The 22,814-nt window shown below is 44.3% G+C and overlaps 1 protein-coding gene across 18 annotated transcripts in view; it reads right to left on the reverse strand.

The window, feature by feature from the left end:
• Window positions 1-22,814, reverse strand: part of tcf4 (transcription factor 4) — a 128,692-nt gene that overhangs the window by 12,639 nt on the left and 93,239 nt on the right. For all 18 annotated transcript variants that reach the window (XM_029837245.1, XM_029837256.1, XM_029837244.1 and 15 more), the window contains 7 exons: window positions 9,937-10,042; window positions 9,159-9,307; window positions 8,450-8,597; window positions 6,094-6,164; window positions 5,909-5,987; window positions 3,492-3,571; window positions 2,859-3,068 (listed from right to left, as the gene is read on the reverse strand). In XM_029837245.1, the coding sequence (XP_029693105.1) occupies window positions 2,859-3,068; window positions 3,492-3,571; window positions 5,909-5,987; window positions 6,094-6,164; window positions 8,450-8,597; window positions 9,159-9,307; window positions 9,937-10,042 (843 nt within the window). The remainder of the gene's footprint in view (window positions 1-2,858; window positions 3,069-3,491; window positions 3,572-5,908; window positions 5,988-6,093; window positions 6,165-8,449; window positions 8,598-9,158; window positions 9,308-9,936; window positions 10,043-22,814) is intronic.

Consider the following 22,814-nt stretch of genomic DNA (forward strand, 5'->3'; position numbering starts at 1 on the left):
TAAAAGATGTATTTCTGTATGAAAACTGAAGCAGAGATTATGTTACATTCTCTTGATACGTCTCTGCAGGCCTGCATGCAGTTAATGGTCTAAAAACTGACCTTCGGTGGAATTACATCATCAGTAACAAAGTTAATTCCCGTTGAAGCTCCTTGTGAAAACTAACCCCTACCTACAGTGTAAAAATGTCCCATCTTGCTCTCCTCTATGTAAATAACTGTAACTTTTTCTTCTAAATGTGCTTTAAATTCATTTTCTACCCATAATATTTGATGGTGCAACTATAAGATGCTCCCATTGGCCTCATTTGTCCAGATTCTATCATTGTTCTGCCTGAGGGAGTCCCAGCGTTGTTACAACAGGACGCTTGTTCTCATGACATTGTGGGTTCGACCTCCTCACGCTCACTTCAGCCACGGAGGAGGAAAGATTGAGCGGGTTGTGTTCGGCATATTTGGCATCTGGCTGTTTGTCAAATTTAATTTGAACCGTCTCAACATTTGTGCGACGGGAGCCGACAGCGGGGAAGTTTACTGTAAACTCAAGCTGAGGTCCTCATTTGTGGTCTCTGAAGAATGTGGCCAACAGTGGTTCACACACCTGTGAACCTGCCACTTGGAGATGTGACAAACACATTTTTGCAGTTCTCTTGTTTTCCTGTTGATATTTGTGATCTAATTTTACCAAAGAAGGATGTTTAGAACATGAATTGAATCCTTTTATGCAAAAACCGCAGTGGTGAACTGTGCCTATTATATATTATCAGCATATAAATTTGAGTTGTGTGGAAGGATGAAGCTCTGCTCTAAACATTTCCTCTCTTTCTTTTGCTGCCAGACTTCAACAGAGGCTGTCTGACATGTTTCTGAGGCTGTCTGACATGTTTCCATGAGCAGGTAGTGCACAGGAGGTTGATCACCACCCGTTTGCTGCTAACAGCTGCCTGCTGCCTCCACCAGAGGAGCCCTCAGACAGCGTAGCACACACCTCCACTCAGGGCAACGCGCCACTCTAAAACAGGCTAATCTACAGACATAACACACAGGATTACTATAGAACTGGAGACATTTTCCTAGAGGTAGATTCTTATAGAAGGGTGGGATCAGAGTTTAATCCTGGATGATTTAGATCACCGAAAGAGGCTAAACTAAGCTCATTATCTACACATTTTAGATGTATAGATAAATGTTGTTGACATTTGAACCTAATAATAAATGGCTAATAATAATAAACAGTTGAAAATGTTAAACAGTTGGGATATTTCAGACTTTGGAAGGAACCTGGAAGAATTTTGTGAGCAGGTTAGAGGAAAAATACTAAACTACTGCTAAATAAAGGGAGGCCGGCTGGAGGTTCTACAGAATGGTTCCTGATTTTTTTTCAGTCAGAATGCAGGAAGGACAACAAAAATACATACAAACAGGAAAGAGAGAGAGAGAGGGAGGGAGAGAGAGTGAGAGGGAGGGAGAGAGAGAGGGAGAGAGAGACAGCTGGACAGATATGCGTGAGAAGAAGATAATCTCTGTGGGAGCCAACACACACACACACACACACACACGCACACACACACACACACACACACACACACACACACACACACACACACAGAGACACACTCTACCACAGGTGCTCTCCATTTAGAAAACAACACTTCAAAGTAAATACTTTAATTAAGACCAGAGAGGGGGCATGTGGGGGTGGGAGCTTAACCCCATGGTAGAGCCCCCTACAGGCTGTTGTGTTCATGACATCTGATGTCAACTGTTCTTCACGGATCTGATGGTTGATGCTGAGTTGCTGGTGCGGTTCAGCCACTGACACATCTCTCTTGTCTCCCTGAATGTATGTGTGTGTGTGTGTGTGTTTTCATTGCTTTTATAATGCTTTCCCTGCTCCTCTCTCTCACTGTCCCTCCCTCCCTCCTCTCTTCATTTCTCTCTCTATCTCACATGTCACGCAGCTTTTTAAACCCTCATGTTGTAAGTAAAAAGTGTAAATTGAATATGGAAAATGCTACTGTTCTTTATTGAACCTTTCTGTTTCCTTCTTTGATGCTCTGCACTTCTGATTCCATGAGCCATTTCAACCACGTGACGGACATATAAGTTATCAATTATTTTTAATAATTGTCAGCTGCTGGTCGGAAAGTAAAATGCTTCTCTTATTTCTGCCATTCAACCACCAGTGGCACGACTGGGCTGCAAAACTTAGTCTGAGAAGCATCTTTGAATGCTGGCAGGAACACGGATTGCCCGACCTTTCTGTTTAAGATGGTATCCAGCTCCTTCATATTCATATCTTCAAAGAGCCAAATGCCTCCATTTCTTGTGCTGCTGAGCAGATTTTCATGTATTTTTTATGTAGTTTTTTCTTCAGGTCAGGACTGAAGTCAAAGTTAACCGTGTTATCATGATCGACATGTTCTAGTAGGTAGGTTTTGGTCAAAATGTGCCTGTTTTCTAGAAAACAAATTACATTTTTGTTTTAAAAATGCAGCATTTAGCACAGGCTATGGTTAGAAAAACAAAAAATCTTTGTGTGATAATATAGTCAAAGGTTGACGATATGGATTAATACGAAAGTGAAAAAAAAATACTACATGTAATAAAATCCGTGAAGCATGTTTCAGTTACTTATTTTCTTAATTACTTTCATTTACATAAATATAGATTAAGGTAGAACAGAATTAATTAAGCCATTTAAAACTTGTGTGCCACTGCTTTAACACCACACAAGCACTCAGGTACTTCTATCGTTGTGAGGACTTTCATCGCTATAATGCATCACCCAAATTCACACACACACACACACACAAACACACACACACACACACACACACAGAGTGGTGGAGCTCCTACCATGAGCGAGTGTCTGCTGGCTGACAGCAGTCCAGTCCCGTACCCGCTCCCCAGAGCACCCATGGCTCCATTGTGCGTATGTGCGGCCCCGATGAGGTTGTGCATGTCACCGTGCCCGCTTGTCATTCCTGTGGACGGTCCCACCGCATGGCTCCTCAGCACGTGGATGGCGTCGTCCAAACGCTCCAGACGATCCTCAATACGACTCGGCTGCGGAACAACGCAGTCAGAGATGACTAGAAGCTAACTTTCATGAGTCAGCCCATTAATTCATCTGATTTTTGTGCCTGACTTTGCAGCTGCCTCTGAACACAGCCTGTGACATCCTGATATATTTCTGTAAATTCAGAACTGACTGAAATAATAATGTAAAAAACATGGCTTAATATTTAGAATCAAATAAGTCCTGAGTGCAAATGCTGTCTGGAAACTATAAAAAATCACATGAAAGGATCCGACTCATGAGATATTCCTGAAACAGCGCGAACACGTTTCAGGTTACATTCAGTCAGCCCCATAAGCTCAACAGTCGCAGAATGGCTAAGAAAAAAATCCAGTTGAACAAAAAGATCCCAGCTGTGTGAGAAACCTCTGCTGGTTTAGGGACATACAGCATAAGTCATTAATGCTAACCAGAGAGTGCAGCGGGGCCTCGTAGTTCGGTGACGACGCTCCCTGTCCGCCATTCCTGGACCAGACAGCTGAACTGGCAGCTAGGAGAGGAGACAGAGAGCAATGAAGAGGAGAGGTGGACACCTGAAGGCTGCTGGGAGAACTTTACAGTTAGAGCCACAAGGTTAGCAACATTCTGTCAGAGTCTGAGCTCAGGGGCTCTTGTCTCAGTGATGCATGCTGGGAGGAACATGTTGAACTGAGACAATAGGTGGAAATCTGTGATGAGAGCACAAAAAAAGAAGCCGGTCTGCATTTATATATGTACGAGGGAGAGAGAGACAAAACAAACCAACTCATATCTCATAACAGAAATGCTAATTTTTCTGGTTTGTTTTTGAAAAGTGGCTGATTAGCATGGGCCCTCTGCAGAATAAACAGGCTTTGTGTCTCTGCTCTCCTTTGCTTTGTGTTGTCCACTGCTCTGAAGGGTTCTAGCTGGATCGACAGGACTCATTAACTGGTAGAGGGAGGACAGACAGAGACTCGCGTGCGTGAATAGGAGGCTGTGAGTGATGCCTTCAGGTACACGGACGCCTCTCACGGCCTTTAATTCTGAGCTGAGCTGGTTTGTTTCCCTGGAACAATGTGACTGTGATGGAAACGAACTTGGGACGGACCGTTTAATAATTACATCACTTCTGTTCAGCTGCAGAGGGGAAAAAGTAGTGACTGAAAGAAACGTTTGAACAATGGCAGGAATCAAGGTGTATTAGCCAGGACAAAGTACAAAAGCATGTTTGCAGAGTCCAGCTGTCAAAGTTGATGTTTCACCTCATTTTCTGGCCTCCTATAAGCAAAATGTACAGCTGTGCCGTAATGCTGACTACTGCAGGGAAGTGCTGATGTCATTCCTTGGAACTCAGTCTTTCTCTTCGGCTCACTGTGATCCTAGCGAGAACCTAAGCTTGAATTCGGCTTCATATTCTGCGAGAACCCACAGCTGAAAGTACGATTGCACCTTCCAGATGTAGCAGCTCACCAGCGAGTGCAGACGTGCACTGATGACAGGGATCACATGGGATTTATTAAAGGGGTTGAACCCCAGCAGTCTCAGTCAGTATAATAATTCTAAAGTAAATTGAATTTTAGATGTTGATTCGGAGCCTTGCCTCCACCCAACAGGACATCACAGTCTGGAAAACTACAAAGATTTGTCATCAGGACACTGGTCACGACTGTTGTCCTTTCTCTGCGTCCCTTCCACCGTCCATGGGCCCTCTCTCTTCCTTTCCTGGGGCCTCAGCTGCCCTAAGCCCCAGTCTCTCGCTATAAGTCTGATCTCATCTTATTAGCTTCTGCTTCCCTCTTTTAAGTGTCTTGCTATTTTGTCTGACACGCTTTACTCTCTGTTCTTCTTTATTCATATTACATGCCCATTTCCATATGCTAATTAATGAATAATCACCTGGGTACATTCATGTGCAAATACAAATAAATGTGTATATTAAATGGTGGGGCAAATTATTCCAAGTCCGACAGTGTAAAACACCCTTGTAGAATTAGCCTTGGATATCAATTTGCATGTAGTTTGCCTTTAATAGCTTCATTTCTAATTTGTAAAAAGTGGAGTAACTCTGACATAATGATAAACACCAATTAGGCTATGGTTTAGCAGGCAATATCCCAGGCAGCTATAATGAGGAGGAGGAGGAGGAGGAAGCAGGGAGGGAGCTCATGTTTGCAGAGCCGGTAGGTTTGTGAACAATATGTCGAAGTAGTTTTTGTAATTAAAGCTATCAGTCAGTGGGCGCGGCACAGAAAATACCCGATGTGTGTGCACAGCAGCGGCAATTACAGACAAATCTGACACAATTATTATTAGGACAGTCATTTTTCACTTTAAGGAGAAGAGGGCTTTTCAAAAGGGGGGTAGCTGGAAGGAAGAAGAGAAGCAGCAGAAAGAAGAAGGTCATATACACCCTTTCAGAATAAAATTCTCTTAAAAACACACTAATTTAGGTTACTACATATAACCTGCTTTATCTCCTGTTTGTTGCCTTTCACTTCCCAGAGCTGTAAGTCATGGAAACAAGTCCTTTAATGTGACATGAAGGCATTAAAAGTCTGAAGTCTGTTAAAATCTGTTTTTAGTCACATCACAAGTGAACCTGAGTCAATACTGGAATATGATGGAACTGGAAACAACCACAGCGTCTTTAAGACATCCGTGAAATCCCTGCTCTCAACTTTCCGTGCCACCAAGACACGAGTTTACTTGTCCTTTTCCTGACTGCCTTATCCCTTTTGAGGTCATGGGGAGACAAACTTGTGAAAACAACAATATCAGCAAGTTGAAAATTCTCCTCTTATGGCTGTCTGCTTGGCTGTGACCCAGTCCAGAGCTGATGATGCGGAGGTTTGGAGGGTGAGTCTACCTGTGAGGGAGGGTGGGGAGCCCACTGGGGTAGAGGGGTTGGAGGAGAAGCTGTTGTTCGTGTGGTCCGGAGAGTAGATCTACGGAGAAACAAGCAAAGAGCACAAGTCAGGCCGCCGCGTAGGGTCGCTATTACACCGGTGAAACACCCAACAGGTCCGTGTGCATGTGTGCACGTGCACTTACGGATGCGAGTGCTTTGCCCAGGGCGTCTCCTGTCTGAGAGCTGCTGGCTGCCGAGCTCTGTGCACGGTTAGCTGTGGGACACACACACGCGCACACACAGAAACACATACTTAACGGACAAGAGAATGAATTTTTATGAATAAATACTTCACTACCGCATCTTCAAGCTAGGCAGGTTTTAAAGGATCCATCTTTAAGCTTTTCTCAGTGTGCACCCATCCATGAATCCACGCAGTATTCAGCTCCTTTACAGCTTTTGTTTGAATTTTCAGACCTGGACGAACCGATGCTGAACAAACCGGTGGCTCGTGATCACAGATCTGCTCGTATCGCACTTTTCAAAAGGATGTAAATTATTTTCTCGGACACTCAAAGTGATGATGGATGAATGTGCATTGGGAATTCCACTCATGACATCATTACTGACACCAGTCAAATGTTGCTGTGAACGGCGGCGAGGGCGAGGGCTCAACAGCCGTCCACATTCATCTGCGTTTAGTCCTCTTTTCACTGGCTGTCAGCGCGCGCCAGGATGTGTTAGTGTCTGTGCAGGAACTCACTCTGGCCTTCAGGTTTACCAGATCTGTTTCACACACTTACAGAGCACGCAGGCTGGACAGGAAGGAAGTGACCTCACTGGTCCAGATGAGCGCCCACACACACACACACACACACTGCTCACAGCTCATCTCCAATGGTTGAACCCAGATGGAAAGTTTACGCTCGCACACACAAGTTAGGATGCACAGCAAAAACACATGTTTTCATGGCAAATGAATCCATTAGAGAATTTGGCAGGAGTGGACGTCTTTAAGCTGTGTGTGAAAGAGAGAGAGAGAGAGAAAGGGAGAGAGAGGGAGTAAGACAGGGAGAGACAGAGAGACAAAGGGAGAGAGACAGGAAGCAGCATATGTTTTGGGGTTAAAGCCTCATGTCTCACTCACGCCATACCACTGGCCTAGTAAACCATCCAAGGGATTACTGTTACCAACACACACACACACACACACACAAATACACACACACACAGTCGATGCATAATTTACAACATGTGCAGGAGAAAATCTTTTTCATAAATGAGAGCTTACAGCCACTGAGGAGGAGCGCATTCATGAGATGAAACTGATTTACGTGCGTTTGCCGGTGCCCTATGCTTCCTTTACTTTATCCCGCGTCCAAATTACACAATGTCCATACATTTTGTGCATATACAACATTCAACAGCTGTTGGTGCACAAGAAATCAGAGAACTTGTTACCTCTCGTATAAAACGGACCAAATTACCATATCTGTGCTGTGACAGACAAGATTTAAAACAAAACTAATCTGGAGCGATGGACCTGATTAAAATAGTAGGTGCCTAGCAACCATTACTGTTTTTTAGGCTTGAACAGGCGGCTGCTTCTGCTCTCAGTCATGACTGACATGGATCCACAGCAACGAACACTCACTTGTTTACAAGTGCAAAATCAGCTCGAACAAACACGTGTCAGTTTTTTGGCTTTCCAGTGTTACTTAAATTTATCGAAATAATCTGTGCTGTGTTTTCTATTAATTTCATCGTGTGTTTACAGTCGTGTTCCCTTGCCGGCATGTGTTTGATACTGTTGTGGAATGTGGGATATGTCATTCAACCAAATCTTGAGCCTTTTCCCTTGAGTGTAAACTGTCATTTTTCAGTGGTTTAAATCATCTGAGTGTAATCATGGCAGAGCGCGTGTTGCTCTCAGAATGGAAAGGATTGATAATTTGGTTTTACAAGCATTTAGTGTTCCTGTCTTAGCTATTTGGATTCTACTAAAGCAACATGAGAACCACAGCTGTTGCTCTGTGATGGAAAAATCCATCATTTCAACAGTTAAACAATCCTGAACCCCAACAAGCTTTGGAGTAAAAATCAGCAATGGAAGGTTTATCAAAACGAGCTTGAGATACGAGGAAGCAGAGCTCTGATAGGAAGTCACGAGTTGAGTCTCAATGGCAACCTGCCGCGTTTGACACTTGATATTGCGGATTTTGATTTGAAGAAAGTCAAGTTTCAGTTGAGCTGAAGGTCAAGTAACTCAGAGTCAAGTCCAAGTCATCAGTCAAGTAGCAACGCTGAGCCAAGTCCATGTCTGCAGTCTGAAGTCACAGCTCTGAGAAGTGTAAAAAGCCTCCCTATTAATTAAACCCACATCTGACTTCAGATCAGTAAGTGCATCCCACTGCAGCTGTGTCATGCTACGGCCTCAGAGCTCAATGCTAACGTTAGCAGCTAATGCGGTTAGCGTCTGGCAAAGCAATCACAGTCAGCAATAAAGCTCTCTTGAAGACGGGGGCCGTCAGCCCTCGTGATGAGCAGCGCGTGTCTTACCCATGATGCTGTCTGTGCCATTGGTGGCAGCTGTGCAGGAGGCGGTGCTGTAGTGATTTGCCCCGCCCCCACTGCCACCTGCTCGGTGGAAGCTGGACATTGGTGGAAGGCTGGAGCTGATATCTGCAGACGAGTGTGAGGGGTAGCTCTGCAAAGATACAACAGTTTAGACTGACATATACGCTCTTTTATTTGCTGATCACTTACTTTTATGAGGCTGGAAGATTCTAGGCTGACTAAAAGATTCACAGCTTCACATTTGCTAACAATTATCAAAGTGTCATTTATTGTCAAATCCTTTTGGAAGTCCAACAGACTTTGCAGCTGTTTGTTGCTTATATAATCGCCTTTACAAGGGTTTAAATTCTACACCTTCCAGTCACCACTGACGCACAGCTTTAGTGTGGTTAATCACTGTATTAGCACAGGAAGACACACATGTGTCTCTGCAATGACTCAACATTTCCATAACAGAGTAAACTAATAGTTTCACTTTTAACTTTCATAAATTGCCACTACTACGATCTGGGCTTGAACATCTAAATATTTAATCCCCTCCGCCACTGTTTGGTCCTCTAAGTAGACAATTGAACATGGAAAAGGGTTAGCTAATTAGCTGAGCACTGCTGCTGTCAGTCAAATATTGCACTATTGTACTTGGTCCCTGAACGCACCACCGTCGTCACCCTTGTGTTATGCTTCTGCTCACCAATCTGTCGTGAGGGTGAATCCCACAGTAGGAGGAGCTCTGGGAGGGGCCGTGGCCCGAGTTCCCACCACCAAGCATGCCGCCATGGTAACCCTGCTGGCTCATACTGCTACTACTGCTGCTCCAGGGATCGCCGCTGTGGTGGCCATCTGACAGGGAGACATCCAGAGGGAAAGGTCATGCTTCAGTTTCATCTCGGTGCAACTTTACAAACCCACTCAGTGCGTCTACGTTTAGTTGGATCTGACCCCCTCGAAGCAGTAACCTGATTTCAGAAGCTGCCTCTGTTCTCCTGGTTTAACATGGTTGGTGTCTGGCAGTTTTGTTTGCAAATGTACATGAAATAAATCAGACCCAACGAGAGAATCCCGTCTCAGGCTAATGGAAAGTGTGGGTCACACCTGCAAAGCTAATCTTTCAACATATACACTTTGTTTACTGGAAGAAGCTGTAGGAGTCTGCATTTATAAGGCCCAAACTGGTAAAGAAATGACCTTATTTAGGATTAAACATAGCATAAAATATACTACCAATTGATATGAACTCTTTGGGGGACACTTTGGGGTCATTTGAAATGTCTTTGTTTATTATATTATCTATGTAAAATTATTATTCGTTTCTACATGTTTCTCCTTTCTTGGAGGGTTGGGATCTATGTCGGGACATCGTCATCTCACTGCTTGGAACAATGTCTACTACAAACTAGAAAAACAACAAAAAAGATGATTTCACTGTTTTGTATGCTGATACTAGAGAGAGCGAGAGAGAGGTAGTGTACCTGGCATGAAGAACGAGCTTGGGAAACCAGAGCTGGGGGGTTTGGAGGAAGGATAGCCTGGTGAGTCTCTGTTATAGTCGGCTGTGCTGGCAGACGGTGCATAAACCTGGAACAAAGATAACAGGACAGAGCAGGTCACACGTCTGTCCATCTCAGCACAGAAATATGGCATCTTACACAATTTGGAAAAGCAGAGCACACTTTTCAGTCATCAGCCATTTTCTTTACTATAGATAAACTCTTAAAATAATTCCATTTTCATGTGTAAGTTATCACGTGTTAAAAATGCTAAACAGGGCGTAACATGGGCCGAGTTGTGAGCTGCTCATTGAAGCTACATCAGTCGTGCAGCAAATAAGCAGCTAAAGATGAGGATTCAGGCGCGATGGCAGCCTGTCAGCATTCAGAACAAGCCACATTGTTCCTCAGCAGCACAGCGGCTGCATGAGATCACAATGCCTGTGTTTGGTCATGGCTTCAACCGGGGGTCCCCACAGTATGCCTCTGAGAGTGAGTGTGTGTGTGTGTGTGTGTGTGTGTGTGCATAGCGTGCGAACAGTCAGCCATGACGCGTACACGCACCGCATGACGCAAGCCCCTCAACAGCTGTTGAAAACGCTCCTCTTGCCCCCCCAAATAACTGACATGAAAATGAGAAACGTGCACCACAGCTCCACCTAATCTAGCTCGATCCTCTACAGCAGACATGGATTACTTTGTTAACTCAAGATTATTTGCATATGGCTAGAACACAGATGTGAGGAAACTAAAAAAAATCCCAAATATCATCTACTTCCATCGTTCCATGTGAGAGATGATTAGAAACAGGAAACAGCCTAAAACACTTTTTGTAAAACATAAACACCCCAAAAGTGCTCATTATTTTAACTGAAGCTTTCAGTTCCCTCTTAATTCAGCTCACTTTGAATTATTACTCGATGTGTGCCTACAGCAGGTAAAACTAAAGCAGCCAAACTGCAAAAGCAGATCTTTAGCATTAGCATGCTCTCCTGTGAGGAAAGGACTGTTCATTTAATAAATACAACAACGTCATGCATCATTCCTGTGTGTATGGTTATGAAATAAGCCTGAAATCTTAATAATTCCTAAAAAAGATGCTCTGATATTCTGTATGTGGTGTGTGGAATGGCTAAAATGATCATATTTTATTATTTACAGCTGAATTTTGTAATTCTCAATTAGAAAGTAGGCACATTGTATATTATACATGTATCTATTTAATTATATTTAAAAAACAGATTTTAATCTCTCCATATAATGTTATTTGTCATAAACTCACATATTAAATTGGGACTGTATTTATTATGAATTATTTTCATTTGGATATTGTTTTGATTGCTTTGGCATGGGAAGGGGGGGGGGGGGGGTGCTGGAGTTGAGGGATTGGTACCTTGCTCAACAGAACCTCAGCATTGCTCCAAAGGTGTTGTGGCACCTTATCCTAGCAGAACTGAGCTACACACACACACACACACACACACACACACACACACACACACACACACAAAAATACACACGCAAACTGTGGGTATTGGGACTGATCATTTCAACGACCAGGTGGTAAAATAAACGCAACAATTTCACAGTGAATCGTGAAAATTCTACAAACAAAAGTCACACACATGCATGCAAACTCACACACACACACACACACACAGAATTTAAAAAAAGAATACACGGATGTAAGGTGCTATAAGGCTGGTCCCTTTCCCACACACACACAGACACACACACACACACACAGTATCTGGAGATGTCATTAGAGCCAGAGTAACCTCCCCTCAAACTTCCTCTCCTCCTCCCTTGTGACAACATCGTTTGCTGATGATAAAACCACATTTATTGACCAAAGTCTTGTGAGGAAACAAACAGCTTCAGACTCGAGGAGCTGCTGGTGAAAAAGTCCAGTCCAGAACTTTTCATGGACCTTGATTTAAGCTGCTGATGAAGCTCTGTGATTTGTGCATTGTTGTGATTGTGTTACAGACAGAAACAGGTGCAGAGTGTGTCCAAGTCTGAGGAATGCAGAGAGACATAACACACACACACACAGACACACACAGACACACACACACACACACACGCACACACACGCACACACACGCACACACACACACACACACACACACACACACACACACACACACACACACACACACAGACTAGTATCAATATTCCCACAGTTAGTGAAGTAGATCATGATTCAGTCTGAGCCACTCCTGATACTGGTGTGATTCCTTTGACACAGGGGAACCAGAAACCTGTGAACCGCCTGATGAAGAAATTTATATTTTGAGACGTGTCCTTTGCGTCCCCCCGGCTCAGGACACTGCATACAGGAACCTTCACATTCATGGTTTAATGCATCGCAGCATGAACCTCACTGATCATCTGCAAGCATGTCGGGATGGAAACATCCATTCTTGGTAGAAAAAGATGGGAGAAAAATCCAGTTGAGGTTATGTCTGAAGACAGGCAGCACACGAGTTCCGAGAAGATCAGAGATTTCATCAAAGTCTCTGCCTGCCCCGCCTGGAGCGAGGAGACAGGAAAACAAAGACACATTCCAGTCAGAACGTATTCCTCATGGAGTTACAGGCAAAACCAATCGGACCCGAAGCTGCTGTAATCGTCTGACCTGCACCAAAGGTGATACTGTAATAAACACTAAAGAAACCCACAAACATCTGGAATCAAAACACAAAGAACTCTTAGGAACGGAGACCAATAGGACAGGAATAAATTATGGGAGTAATCGGAATAACATTTGGCAGCAGTGACAGCGCTGCTGGGTTCTGTTCTACAGGAAGTAAAACACACGAAACAAACAAAAGAAAGATGGAGCAGCGGAGAATAAAGGGACCCTTTTTGTAGTTGTTTAGTGTTTGTTGCTTTTTGTCTCCAAATGTGGCGAGCATGTGTTCAAGCTCAACTTCTGAAGGACACCAGGAACGATGAGAATGAGCAGAACACGAAAAAAGGAGGAGCTCCTCTTCCTCCTCTTCCTGTTCTTCTTCAACACTTTTTTGCCTTACTAAATTTTTCCAGATTCACATTCCAGCTCCACTTCCATCCCATGCAGGTCATCAAATTGTGATGATTCATCATGAACCTCTTGCATCCAGATGTGCACTGTAGCCTCTGGGTCAATGACATGCAAAGCCTTTCCTGATGTCCGGCAGCTTATTTGATGTCCGTTAATGACACTCAACATTTAGGCTTCATGAGTCAATTCTATGTCTGAGCTTTAGCACTGAGATCAACCAGGTCATTCCAGACAACATCCCTCTGAAATTCCCTCTGAAGGACTCTTGAACTTCCACTTAAATGGAAAACACCGGACTGCTTCTGGTGTGGGATGGCGAAAATGCAATGCAGAGCCATCGTGTTATAAAGTGTGATTGACCCTCCAGAGAGCCTGGGTTCCTCCGCCGGGTGTTACTCTTGTGTAATTGGCTGTCTTTAGTCAGCAAACTCATGTACCATTAAATATGAATCATTGTGGCAACTGCTTTGCAACTTTGGGCTACAAATGTTAGCATGGTGTAGAACTATTCCCATGATTCTCCTCTGCTCCTGCGACTGCTGCCTCTCTTCTCTTTAGCTACCTCACCGAGAAAAGGTCTCACCTCTGTTGAATCTGGGCCGAGGACATGTTGATGCATGGCTTTCCTACATGGCCTTCCTAAACTATTCCCAGGAAAAAAGCCACCTGTCAGCAGACGGTGAGGGCGGACTGAGGAGATACCTGGCAGTGGTGCAACCCAACCACGCCTCAAACCCAGAGCTTCAAGAGCATCTGGGATGGGACATCTTTGACAAACTGCTCGCTAAGAAAGTCAACAGGCTGGACCACAGCTGAGCCATCGGGACCGAAGAGCTCACATACAAGGTATCTAATTATGGAAGGAGCCTGGATCCAAAGTCCATAAGGTGCCCAAAACAAGCACATTTAAGAGAAAGCTCGTGTTTTTAAAATAAAGAGTGGCCGTATGACCAATCAGCAATGTTGCTGTCTTGGTTTCACTCTCTCATTGCACACACACACACACACAGGTTGCACAGCGCTGTGGTAGCCACACACACACACACACACACACACACACACACACACACAGACCACGCTTCATCCGAAGCAGATGTGCTGGAATGCGAACACTCAAAGGAGCAGTCACGAAACCTCTTGACAGACACACATGTACACATGTGCATGTACACACACACATGTGCATGCACACACACACACACACACACACACACACACACACACACACACACTAACGTGCACACACATACACACAGGCAGCTGCACCTGTGCCTGTCCAGTTTTTTTTTTTTTGCTTTTTCCCTCTCTCCCTCCTCCTGGCTGTCCTCTGTCCTCCTTCATTTCTCATCGGCTGGTTTCACTTAAATCTCATCCCAACACACCTTCACACAAACAGTTTAACACCACACTGATTCACACGTGCACACAAAGGGTGAACACATACATTTCTGTGAGAGTCTGAATCAATGTGCCAACGCGTTTAGTATTAAAAAGCTCAGATTAGCATGTATCTATCTCGTCCCTCTCTTGTCTCCACCTGTAGAGGCGTGACACATGCCCACTGACCACTCGTGCCACACCACTCTGAGCTAATCTGGAGGCGCACGTGGGAAAGGAAATCAAACGTGCTATGGAGGGATCAAACGTATTTGGGGGCGAGAGGGGGGCTGTTTTTTAGATGTATTTTTATAGTGGAGATCTGAGCCACGGCCTCGGAATCCTCTGAAGGTTAATTATGCTCCTGATTTAAAACACATGGTGGCGTGTGTGTGTGTGTGTGTGTGCGCATGTGTGTCTGTATGCGTGTGTGTGTGTATGTGTGTGTGCGTGTGAAAAAGCGGAAGGAAATCCCACCCACCACCTCTGAGCCGAGCCCTTTATTCTACCAACCTGCAATTGCACTAATGTGAAGCAGATGTACACACACACACACACGCACGCACGCACACACACACACATGCAAACACACAAACACATCCTAATTGACTCCATATGATCCAGTACTGGGAAATGGAGGGATTAAGAAAGAGGAAGAAATGAATAAAGAAAGTAATGAAAGAGAAAAACAGCGGAAGGACTGAAAATGATCTTAATTTAAAGAGAAAATATCACCATGATCATTACATGTGATAGACAAGAGCAAAGAAGGAATAAGTACTTGCCTAATATACCAAAGTGTGTCCTTCCCACTCACAGTGACTTTCAAGGACCACAACACTTTCTTCAACTCACTTACAGTCACGCACACACACGTACGCATACATGTGCAAGCGCGCGCACACACACATAAACACATACAGTCCACTTGTCTTCACTCTAATCAAGCCACAGGAAGCCTCAACTCCACGGGGGAGAGTGTGTGTGTGTGTATGTGTGTTTCAGCATGTTGCACCTGTGACTAAAGGGGGTTCATGTTACTCAGACAGAGAACCCTGTGGGGGTCCATGAAAAAAGGGAAAGACAGCTAGGCAGAGGTGTGACACAAGTGCGCGCGGTTGTGAATTTTTATAATTTACGTGTGCGTATGTTTATTTTAATATGCGCACTAACGTACAGAGGACGGACTGAGGGAGGGATGGAGTAAAGGTGATTTCTGACTTCCCGCGTTTTCCTCTCTCAGACAGCAGACTGCCTATTTATTATTTACAGCTTTTCTCAGTAATAACCCAGTTAACAGTTCATCTTGTGTTCAGCCTCAGTCACCGCGGCAACACGGCATGCTGCTCAACAACTGTGTCCTGATTTTTGAAGTCACCTCTGGGTCAAACCAGTTCAGTTGGGATGTTGGCCTTGTACAGTAGGAGGGTAAATAATGAAGGGAATAACAGTGAGGGAGAGGCTGGGTTCCTAGAAATCCACAGATTAGGTGATGAACAAAGTTGCATCTTCATGAAAACAAAATGTGAAGTTGTTAATTATAGAAAAATGAAACAACAAGGAGGGAAAAATGGGGGTGCAGCCCGAGTCAGTTTGGTTCTGCGGTGTGTTTACACTAAAGGCTGTAAATGAATTCAAGATGGTGTCTGGTCTCTGCCAGCAGCCACACCATCAAAGAGTCAGACTGCCAGTGAAGTCACAGCGCTGTAATTGACCACTAATTACAGCGGGAATATACGCGCGTTTCCTGTGGCCGTATATACAGTGAGCGTATGGACTCAATGTGTGTCACCAAACCAGAAACCAAATTTGCTCTACTGTAGGATACACACACAAGACCTGTCAAACAGTCCTTTCAATCCAGCAACTGACTGTTCTTTTAGGGGAAACCAGTAGAGGGTCACAGCTGGGTGGACTGGACAAACCACTGGTTCCCTCAGAATTCCTCCAAGGATGACCAGTTTGCTTCCAGCAGCACCACAGATGAGACAACACTGGGTCCGACTGTGGAGCACAGGCAGGTTCAGGGGAACAAAGATCAGTGATACCTGGGGGAAGGGGGCGTATTTAGGTTGTATAGGAAGACTGACAATACAAAAAAATGGTTCAGGAATTTCAGCTTAAAAAATCTGGTAAACAAATATTTATCAGTTTAAAGAGGCATGAATAAAGGATAAAATGATGATTAAAAGGAGAAATTGATGGCCAAACTCCAGAAGTAAGACCGCAGCCTTTCACAGGCTTTCACTGTGAAATTGATGTGGCTCTTATCTCACCCTACACACACACACACACACACACACGCACACACACACACACACACAGACCTAATAATTGTAAATCTGTGTATCAGAAGATGGAAATAACAAATTGCACTGGGGCTTTTCGAAATTCGATGACTGCGTCCACCTACACACTCCCAATTACAAACAACTTAGTTTTGCCAGAGGCCAGTATAAAAAATAATTAGGTTAAAACTGTCGGGTCCTTTGTGGAAAAAGGGGATTGGAATTGTTGTAATTGAAATCACATTTCTGTGGAGCTGTCAAAACAGTTTTAGTCTATAATGAACAAATTGAAATTAGTGCCATTTATTTTGAGCCGGCGCCAAAAATGGTGGCATTCACAACAAAATTACACAACAATCACAAAGAACAGCTAAGAAATTTTGCCTTTTTGCAACAAGGATTTATATAATATTAGAAAATGTAAAGTTTGCAGAACTAGAACCTAATCACAAACTCTGGAAGCATATCTGTGCCTGGAAGAGTAAACATCCAGCATCCATGTGTGTGTGTTTGTGTGTAAAATCATTTTTGTTGCAGGTGATGAGTCTCTTCCACACCTAATTTATTTGCCACCCACTTTTCCTTCTTTGTCACCACACGTATCTTTACCTCCCAATTTCCCTTGATTTAATTACTGCCACATGCTGCCTACCACCAGCCATCGTTAGCAACAGAAGCGCTATGACCAACGCAGTTCTGACAGTCCAAATGCAAGAGACGCTGCGAGTGCACGGAGAGAAAAAACACACTTAAAACACAGCCGAACGCGTGGAGGCACGCTGCTGAACAAACAGAGGAAGAAGACAGCTGAGCAAACAGCGCGGTATTATAAAACTGTTGAGGGTCTTCGCTGTCTTCAATATTTAAATCAGTTTGAATCCTGAAACCAACTGCAAATGCTGCACCGTGCAGCACTTAGTGGCCCTGTGCATGCTGGGAAGTCCACATTTACATCAACTCTAATCTGATGAGGATGATCTGCACAGTGTAAAAGACAGAAGGTATCTGGGTCCCCACAGGCTGGACAAAGTGCTCGTCTGTGTGCGTGGGTGTGCGTCTCTCAGCTGATTCACAGATGAGGTCAAAGGTCAACTACCTGCAGGTGAAGGATTCTAGCTAGGCGGAGGTTTTCATTCCAATAAAGTCCTCAACCGTGTCTACATTTTTCTGTTGCTATGTGAACAATGTCGCCATTCTGGTGTGGAGAAATGCAAAACTCTGCCTAGATTTTAAATAATCAGCCTTTTTCCAGAATGAGAAATTTAGATACGGAAACTCTGTGCTAAACATATTTAATTAAACAACGGTAGTTTCGGATAGAACTTTGAGTCTGAGATAGAATGATACAAGAAGAAAAAGACACACAAGAGATAAATACACACACTCACACACACACACAAAGTTCATACACAAGTCTTTCAGCTGGCATGGTGGCATCTGGCCCGACAGCCAATCAGAATGCCTGTTTTCAGGCCTGTAGCCAATGGGACCTCTGCTCTTGGTGGCAGCCAAGCTGTCAGGGTGTGAACAAGTACGAATAAGGCAGCGTGTGTGTGTGTGAGACCGCCCTGCATGCATCTAGTAAATTTGGGTAGCACTGATGAATATTTATCCCTCTATGGTTCTTTCCATCAAAGAAAAACAGGATGACGATGTTCTGAAAAATGATTTATTGACATTTAGTGATCTTTGCCTCCTGGCTCTAATTTAGTTTCATACTTATAATTTATCGACGGTTTATTCCTCAAATCAAATCACCATGTGGTTCATTTAAGAGTTGGAGTTTGAGGTCATTTTTCTTAAATGTATTTTTTAATGTCTTCTATTTTTTATGCTTGGAACCTCAGATACACATGGGGCAGCTGGCTTCACTGTCGCAATCATTACGCAGAAACACCAAACCGATTATGACAAACTTTCTATTTTAATATAATGAAACGTAATCCAAACATATGGAGGCACATTTGGATTGTGTGGCTCATCCTAAAATGGCTGCCATGGCATTTGAATCAGATTAATGGATTCCAGCTTGGGAAGTTGGAGTGGCACAACACGGGCAACATCACCAGAGGGCTGCTGGGTTGCAAGGGCCACGTTGCCATGACGACGGGCCGGCAGGCACCTAAAGTACGCCAAAAAAAAAAAAAAAAAAAAAAAAAAGGGGGGAAAAGATGGCTGCCACGGCATGTTAATTATTGAAGATGGTGCAGACGGGGAGTGAAGAGCATGGCTGCCAGTGGGGTGCTGGGTCCCAGTTATCCTGCTGCTAGGGTGATTGCAAGCTGACAGGCATCTTGTGCAGCAAAACAACGTAATTGTGTGGGAGTGGGAGAGGGGAATAGAGCAAGTGTGCTGGTTTCGTTCCCGTTTATCAGAATGGCATCTGTCATTTTTACTTTAAACTGAGGCGATCACCTGTTTTTCCACTTTTCCCAACCCTGAGGAGAGAGAGGCCTTCTTTTGAAGCCATTTTGCTTGCAAGTTTTTAGCTGTTAATGTGAACTGAAAGGCCTTTGCAGCATGCAAGACCCTCCTCGTGTTCGCCAGAATAATACACATGCTCGAAATTGTTTCAGCGGGCTTGTGTTGAGAGAAATCAGTGTTTTTGAACTAAGCTGAGAGCCGATGTCCAGTGTCCCCGGCTGCAGAGTTCTAATGGGGATGACTGAGCGGAAAGAATGAAAATCTGTTTCCAATGAACGCGTATGAAGTAAAGGCAAAGTTATTTTTAAAGATTTGGGGAGGGGATCAAGGTCTGAAACCTGCTTCAAAGACACTCGGATGGTTTCTCGTGATCACAAAATCTAGAAAATTCAAGAGGGATAAATGAATCATGGCAGGATGCGTTTCTGCATGGCACACTTTAACTGTAACAGACCCGATAGAGCAGGATTAGATGCAATATAGCTCTGAGAATTTGGTGTCCCGCAGATGCACCAGCCCCTGGATGGGTTTCCTACCTAAAGTTCTCTCTGTCATCTGATCTAAATTTGGGCTTCCTTCGCTGAAAGGTTTCACCACTAGTTTCAAATGGACTACTTTTATTTGATCTTGACTCTGATTCACAAAGAGCAAAATTCAAGCTGATGTCGAAATATTTGAGAGAAAAGAGCGACATTAAATCAGTAAATAGAAGCCAGAGGATTTGGAGAGCCCGATGCTCTTTACGTCTCAAGAGACGTTACAACTTCAGAGGTTGTTCCAAGAGCTTGACAGCTTAAATCAAGCCCACCTTAACTGGTTCAAGCGGCACTGATGGTTGCTTTGAACATTTGAGTCTGATCCAGTTCAGGCTGGTGATCCATTTTTTTTTTTAAATCTACTGTTAGGGGGAAAAAGTAATAAATAAGCTCACAACATGGAAGCTATGAAAAATCACAGACAATTTAGCCATTGCTGTCTCCTCAGCGTTATAATTTAAAGGACGTATCTTCTGAGGAGCCAGACGTTTTGTGATGGCCAAAGCAACCGTGTACGATGATAACTTCAGCTTCACTCAGAACTGCAACCAATAAAAGCTGTGACTCTGCCAGTAATGGGGGCTGGAACAACCACACTAGCTGTTACGGTAAAGCAACGCAAATTCTGATGAACAAACAATCCAATCAAATGGGAGGCCTGTGTACTCGGTGATGACTGCAGCGAGCTTGTTGTAACACAAACTGCTCCGCCTGTCAATGAGGACACGGTAGAAGATCATCACAACTTGTGGAAGCTGCAGCACACAAAAAAAGGCTGCTCCTTCTTCACGCAGTATAACCCCAGCACTCTCTTCTCCACCATGTTGTCAAACTTCTCTGGATTGATCTTGATGTTATGCAGCTTGCTGCCCAGCAGTTGAGGCCGTGTAGTCCGCCCTTCACAGCTCGGCTCCTCGCTCTCTAAGAAAGTTCCTCTGAGTGGGGGTCGTCACAAACATGTGGTTCAACTCTCATCAGCTAGATGCTCGTTTGGGTTAACCAGTCAAAAATACTCTCCAGGGTTAATCTGTGATTCACCGAGATGAAGCTTATAAAAGCATATTTTCATGACATCCGGTGTAATGCAGTAATTTTCCGCAGAGCTACTGTTTGTCACTAATCAAAAGTGAAGAATGAGGTTTTTCTGCTATCTCAGCGCCTGACGATGACCTGTCAAACTCCGCTCAGCTCTCGGCAGCGAGAGTGGAGTCACAGCCAGAAAGACTCTCTAATAGCCAACATATGGAAGCTTGTTGGCTGCCAGCAACACAATCAGGACTGCATTATTTGGCCCACACTGAAATAATAAAGGAGTCAGATCAAAGAGCTGATCACTCCAGCTTTCCAGAGCCGCCCCCTCGTTTCTGTCTGCTCTCTCTGTATGTCCACCTTCCTTTCCCTGCACTCCACGTTCTTCTTTCTGGAAGTTGGATGTGGACCCTGGGTAGCATCTTTCACCACTGTTATGGACGAGCCTGTGTGTGTGCACATACGGGCGCGCACAAACAGCTTCCTGTACGCTACAGGTCTGAACACTGGACAACCACATTGAGCGGCTGAAAAACATTTTGTGTTATCGAGGGAGGGTCATGCACCACATGGTCACAACACCAGGGTGTGTGTCTGTGTGTGTGTGTGTGTGTGTGTGTGTGTGTGTGTGTGTGTGTGTGTGTGTGCGCGTGTGTGTATGAGTGACTAAGGGTGAGTTTGACCCATTTTGCATGCAGCCAGGTGGTACCATTGCTGGGCCAAAATGTGCTACAAACCAACGGGCCTCTCAGCACGGAACACCGCTGATTAATACCCTATCTGTGTGTGTGTTTGTGTGTGTGTGTGTGTGAGAAAGAAATAGGAAGGGAGAGAGAGAGGTGTGTGTGTGTGTGTGGGGGGGGGGGGTTATATGTGAACCATGCAAAAATACTGTCCTATTATAGTCTGAAAAATTAAATATGGCCTTCAGCATAAAAATGAACAGTCCAATTCAGGTCCGCTTTCATGAAATTGTTTTAGCTTCTACAACAGAAAAAACAGAAACATTTTTGACTTGTACAAGTGCCGTTCAATCAGGTGGATCAGCCTCCTTCCATGTACCTCCCAACGTCAGAGCATGAGTCAAATGCTCCAGAACGGCTACAGTGGCAGAAGTGGCCGTCAAAGTTCAGTCTACAATGGGAAAGATGAGTATGCATTTGGTTAAAGTGGAGAAAAATCATGAAAGAATGATATCTAACTACGTCTTCTGGAAAGGATAAAAGGAATTTTCCCTCCGGCTGCTGTCATAATACTGCATATTTACTGCATTTACAGTGTTTGAGAGTATAAAGTACAGCCAATACGAGCCCAAAATAAAATTTAACAACAATGTGCTTTCATATTTGACAACAGAATCCTCTTGTGAAACCGTGAGCCCTCGTAAACACTGCGCACACTGCTGCCCTTGCGCTCATCCGCATCTCGGACTTGCTTGATCCTCATATAAAGTGACACAGTTACAGAGCTGGCTTGCTGGCTGTCAGGGATGACACACACGCACACACACAGTCACAGACACACACACACACACAGACTGACGCTGTGCTGCTCTACTCCCTTCTGTGGCGTTTACACTTTTGTTGTCTTGTTGTTTAAAGTGTGACAGCTGTCCAGTGTTTATCGACGGGCCCATACAGCCGCTCTCACAGCTCCCGCAGCACGACTGACCCACTAAAACAACTACAGATGAATGTGTGTGCCTGTGTGTGCCTGTGTGTATATGGTGGGACTGTTCTGAACAACTGTGTCACCCGTAGTTTGGAGTTGTGTTTTCCACATACACTCAAACACACATCTTCTCTTTGTTCTCTTGCCAAAAATGTTGACTTACTTAAGCTGGCCTTCTGCTGTGCTTCGTACATATGAGAATAGGCTTTAGCACGCACGGACACACGCGCGCATGCACAGACACACTCACACACACACAGCTAACATTAACAGGATGAAACATCCACATAGAAGAGAAGGGCAAGTACTCCTGAAGAGAAAACAACAGCGTCCGACACTCTGGAGATGGTGTTTGCACAAAGCAGCATAAAACAGGAATTCAGGAATATAAAGTGGTGACAACAGTCAGTGTAGCTGAGAGGGGCTCCAGCCCTCCTGCCACCCTCCTCAGAAATAAAGCCTTCGATGATGGACGGGTGGGTGGAT

This window comes from Takifugu rubripes, chromosome 6 (assembly GCF_901000725.2).
Source record: "Takifugu rubripes chromosome 6, fTakRub1.2, whole genome shotgun sequence".
Taxonomy (NCBI): domain Eukaryota; kingdom Metazoa; phylum Chordata; class Actinopteri; order Tetraodontiformes; family Tetraodontidae; genus Takifugu; species Takifugu rubripes.